This window comes from Lathyrus oleraceus, chromosome 1 (genome assembly GCF_024323335.1).
Source record: "Lathyrus oleraceus cultivar Zhongwan6 chromosome 1, CAAS_Psat_ZW6_1.0, whole genome shotgun sequence".
In the NCBI taxonomy this organism is placed as follows: Eukaryota; Viridiplantae; Streptophyta; class Magnoliopsida; order Fabales; family Fabaceae; genus Lathyrus; species Lathyrus oleraceus.
In genome coordinates, this window is record NC_066579.1 from 173561281 (window position 1) to 173567173 (window position 5893).

Genomic DNA, 5893 nt, shown 5'->3' on the forward strand with positions numbered 1-5893 from the left:
ACTTTTTATCACAATCAGAACCAGAGCTCTGATGCCAATTGAAGGTGTGAAAAATACAAGAAAGAGGGATTTGAATTGGGTTTTAAAAGCAAAAGCTTTTTCCAAAACAAAAACTCTACTAACAAGTTAAATAATGAAGAGATAAAAACACAATGATTTTTATCTTGGTTCGCTTGAAACTCAAAGCTAATCCAGTCCACCCGCCAGGATGATTTGTCTCATACATAAGGACTTAATCCACTATAATCAATAGATTACAATAAACACAAAGAATACCCTTCTTTGTTTTCTCAAGGATCAAACTAAACCTTGGTCTCCTCAAGGATTCACAAATAAAAGCTTTCTTTGTCTTCTCAAGGATAACTTTCTCAAGGAATCAAACAAATAGTTTGAATACAAGTTTATGTATTACAAGATGCTTCTTCAAACACAGATTTTACACAAATGAATAATAAATACATAAATAACACTGAATACAAAAGATGAGCTTTTCACAAAGAAAATTAACTTGTGTAGTTCATCAGCAAGAGAGCAAGCGAGAGTTCTTCAAGTCTCCAATGCATGCTTATATAGTGTAAGCATGTGACCGTTGGAGGGAAAAATGGGAAAAACTCCTTAAGCGGCTGTCCACTATTGGATGAGAAAGGAATGATACCATGTACGCCCTTTCACCCACAAATTCAGTGATAGGTATGATGAATAGTACAGTCCTTGCCCATAAAATCAGGTAGTGGAAAGATTGTTCGATTTGTACTATTTACTATTTGATCACGTTTCCATTTGATCTTATCTCCAGATTCGTTGGCTTCTGATAAAAGATGATTGAAGCATGAAATAAAGAAATAGAGAGCTGGATTCAGAAACTTCAGAACCTTAAGTCAGAACCATGACATCATCAGTATTTTGGCTTGAGTTCTTCAGTGTCTTCAGAATATTCAGAGTCTTCAGAAACCTCAGTCAAAACCTTAATAAATTCAATCTTCTATCTTGATATCTTCAGAATCTTCAACTACACAATACAACTTCAGAAGCTTGCAATTCTTTTGAAGCTTGTTGACAGAGTCACGTCCAAAAGCAAAACAATTGAGAGAACATTGCAACAACAACACAATGTCTCCTCAGAAGCTTCTGATGGGTGAGATAACGCAGAAGCAGAAAGAACGTTACAGAAGCGATATTGACGTCTTTCGGAACTTCTAATTGCAACACAGAAGCGAATTTGAAACACAAAGTCCAAAAACTGATGGTGTTACACATCATATGATCAGAATCAACACTGTTTATTAAAGCTACAAAATAACAAACCATTAGAGTGCCAAAATTATTCTCACACAAATACAATGTTGTTATCATTAAAAATCAAGGTATAGATGCAGAACCAAATCTTGTTCTAACAGTAACAACTCACATTTCTTAAGTGACTGAATGCGATGAATGTAACTAGTGATGAGTGAAAAGTGAAAAGTAAAGAATTGTGGCTGAAGGCAATGAATGTCGCGACTGAATAACCATCGTTTGTTGTTCTGTAGAAAAAGAATCGTAGGTGGTGAACATAAACAAAAGTAGATCTACCACTGCGAAACCGCAAAATGTCAGAAATACCATAGTTGTCGTCGTCTTCCTAGTTCTGATTGGTACCCCTTTTCTCCTTCTTGATTTCACTTTTATCCATACTTTTGATTTTTGTTTGCAAGAGAGATGGAAGTGAGATTTATGTTCAAAGAAAAAGTTGGAAGAAAGAGAGATAAGACATTTTCGCAAGCAAGAGAGAGATGAAGCATAAAGAGAGAAGTTTGAAAAAGAGGAAGAGTGAGATGAAGCAGAAAAGGTGATGTGATGAAAAAAAGTTGGATGTGATGAGATATTGGGAAAAGAGTTGGAAAGTTGAATTTGATTGGTTAGTTTGGAATTAAAGAGAGTGAAAACTGATTCAAAACATAGTTGAAGTGAAAGAAAGTATAAGATTTAGCAACTAAATCGATTGAAATTGCTAGTTTAGTTCAAAAAGTAAATTTTTAGACCAAATTTGCCCCATAACAAAATGTGACAGATTTAGATAATGGGACAAAATTGAGTTTTCCACGTTACGTTATTTTATTATATTATAGATTATAGATTGTGCATCAAATGAAAATTGAGTCTAAGATTAGAAAGAATATTGAAAACATAAATGTTATGTTTACATCCAAATTTGACACAAATACCTATATTGTATGCACTGTTCATCATATTTATACGATGAACATTTTTTAAATATATATATATATATATATATATATATATATATATATATATATATATATATATATATATATATATATATATATATATATATATATATATATATATATATATATATATTGAGGGAGTTTTTTTCACTATAGAGTATTGAATATTGTGGGACTTCTTCTTTATAGAGCAACATCTTTGTGAGAGAGACACCACATATTCACCTAAAACTTTAAGATACAAGTAAGTCCCTCTCTTGAACCAAACTCTGATACCATTTTTTCGAGTTCTTTTTTACTATGGAGCATTGAGCATTGTGAGACTTCTTTTTAGAGCAACACCTTTGTGAGAGACACACCACATATTCACCTAAAACCTTAAGGTGATAGAGAGACACCACATATTCACCTAAAACTTTAAGATACAAGTAAGCCGGTCCCTTTCTCGAACCAAACTCTGATACCATTTGCTTGAGGAGTTCTTTTCACTATGGAGCATTGAGTATTGTGAGACTTCTTCTTTTTAGAGCAACACCTTTGTGAGAGACACATATTCACCTAAAATCTTAAGGTGATAGGTGAATGAGTTCTCTCACTTATAAATGGTCAAGTATCCATATTTCCAATAAATATGGGAGTATTACCCACACTACTCACAATTATTTTATAATACAAATATGAAGTTGTGTCATTAACCAACTTCACTATTGCATTAACCAACAAATTTATGCTATTAACCACTTATTTTAATTATAATTTATTAACCAACTTCAATACTTCATTAACAAATAAAATACATAATATTAACGAAATTCTGACATTAAATTATGAAATATAAAAACCGTGAACAAAGGCATGCACGTGAACAATGACTCTTGAACATTGCCCCGTAAACGGTGCATGAACAATGACTTTTTATAGTAAAAAAAATTGTTAATGAAATGTAGAAAGTTGGTTAATGAAGTGATAAAATTGATTAATAAATGTTCAGATATTAAAAATAATTTTTAATAGTAAAATAAAATTGATTAATGAAAAGAAAAACGTTGGTTAATAAAATTATAAAATTGATTAATAAACGTCAAGATATTAAAATTAATTTTTAATAATAAAACAAAATTATTAATAACATATAAAATATTAATTAATAAAGTTATAAAATGGATAAATGAATAATTTATATCGTTACACTTTAATTTAAAAGTAAATATTTTATTTTTATATATTTTTTAAATTATTATTATAATATTTCACTTAAAATATGATGTAATATAAAAATATGAATAATGTTAACTTACGCGATAAAGACATAAGATACATAGAAAATTTGTATTAAAAATAATAATTAAAATAATAATTTTATATTTTTATTAAAATTAACACACAGTTTACAATATAATATTACTTTCTTTAACTATTAAATTGTGCTTTTAAACCATAGCATTAAGCTAGAAATATTGGATAAGAATATCATTTCTCTGCTGAGACCCCATCTCACTTTATTCCTAAGCATTGGTTGGTCAGCCCCATCATAACAATAGCATTGGATGCTGTTCTACACACCAACCAATAGATGCCATACTTTACTACACTAAATTCTAGAGCGTTAAAATTTAGATACCCAAAAAAAGAAGCCAAAAACAAATTTTCATTGAAGTTTTTATTATCTTACCATACAAGTTTTTCCTTTGACCAAAATTTTATTGAATATTTTTTCTTACCTAAAAATCATCTCATCTCAAATATTGACTAGATTCATCAATGTCTTAATAAAATTAAAAAAAGTAAAATTTTCATATAAACTAAAGATATTTATATGTGATTTTTGACATTTATATTTATACTTTGACATATAAATAAATCGGATAAGAATAATTATATTTATTTTTTATATGTTTTGACCTACCGACCAATAATAATAATAATACCGCGTACACGTGGACACGGACGTTACACGCACATGGTCATTACCGTAATTTCAGCCAAAATAATATCTATATTAATTAACGTTACTTTTATTCAAGTCTATAAATTCAATTGCTTCACTAGCAATATCACAGAAACTCAGAAAGTCACATAGAAGCAAAAGAAAGTCACAGAAAAGAAAATGGCAGGAATCATCAACAAGATCGGAGAGACTCTTCACATCGGAGGACACAAGAAAGAAGATGAACACAAAGGAGAGAAGAGTCACGATGACAAGCACAAAGGTGAACACAAGGAAGGTTTGGTTGAGAAGATCAAGGACAAGATCCATGGTGATGATGAACACAAAGGGGAGAAAAGTCACGATGATAAGCACAAAGGTGAACACAAAGAAGGTGTAGTTGAGAAGATTAAGGACAAGATCCATGGTGGAAGTGATGAACATGGAAACAAAGGTGAGAAGAAGGACAAGAAGAAGAAGGATAAGAAGAAGAAGGAACATGGTCATGGACATGATCATGATAGTAGCAGCAGCAGCGACAGCGATTAGATCTAATCTAATGTTGTTTTTTTCTCTCTTTCTATGTTAATTAAGGTAATAATGTTTTTTCTTTTTATCACTTTTTGTAATAATTTACATTTTCTCATGTTGTTTTAATTTAAAATATATCGACTAATATTTTTTTTTCTTTTGTTTGCAGCGGTGTACAATACCGTATGGTGGAGAGGCACCGGAAATTCTTTCTTACTATGATGATGAAGTGATGGATCTAAGAATAAATAATGTAGAGAGATGGAGAGAGAGAGAAATTTATGTGTATTTCTATTTTTATTTTATTTTATTTTTATTGACATATTATGTGCTAATTGAAAAAGCTCACCCAGGTTTGCATGTAAATTGGCATATATAAGAATGAATATGTTAATTATTAGTTTCTTTCTTAAATATTAAAAATAAGAATATAACAGCCAAATCAGTATTTATAATTTAGTCATATAAAAAAAACACAAGGTAATTTTATTATTTTTCTATCCGCATCTAGTCAGTGTTATCATATATATATATATATATATATATATATATATATATATATATATATATATATATATATATATATATATATATATATATATATATATATATATATATATATTATTATGCACTGTCTATTTTAAATAAATATGATTAACTGACGTAAAAAATCTTTACACAATTAGGATATATTAATTAAATTCTCTCTCTATATGTTAGACTTTAATTTAATTATGTTAATTAGTTATTAATTATATTTATTAGATTTTATTCTTATCCATATAAGATTTAATAAAAAAATTATGTCATCATGAAAGATAGGAAATTATATTTTTATATGGTATTAGAGCTTTTGATCCTAAATGTTGATGATACTTTGTCAACGTCAAACTAAAATTCATGGACGACCTTACTATGTTTTTGCTATCAAGTATATCTTTTTGGTGACATTGGACTCAAGCATACGTTAACAATGTGCTTAATCATTAAATCAGGAGTTTTATTTTTGTAAGTTTTTCTATCATTGAACCGCTTTATCCGAAAATTTGCATAAGCATGATTTGTTGCTTTAGAATAAACAATCAAAGTTTGGGAGAGTTTAATAAGTCATTTTCACATTGTTTTTATTAGTTGTTTTACTTTGGTATTTTTTCGTTTTTGTTCGATTTATTGTCTTTCGTGAAAAAGGCGAAGAATCAGATTTCTC

At 29.0% G+C, this 5893-nt stretch overlaps 1 protein-coding gene across 1 annotated transcript; it reads left to right on the plus strand.

Annotated features, from left to right (window-relative positions):
- The first annotated feature begins 4231 nt into the window (after nt 1–4231).
- On the plus strand, nt 4232–5086 carry LOC127125732 (protein SRC1). Its single transcript, XM_051054541.1, has 2 exons — nt 4232–4749; nt 4856–5086. Exon 1 carries the CDS (start codon nt 4336–4338, stop codon nt 4702–4704), a length of 369 nt encoding a protein of 122 aa, XP_050910498.1. The 5' UTR covers nt 4232–4335; the 3' UTR covers nt 4705–4749; nt 4856–5086.
- Nucleotides 5087–5893: the final 807 nt, after the last annotated feature.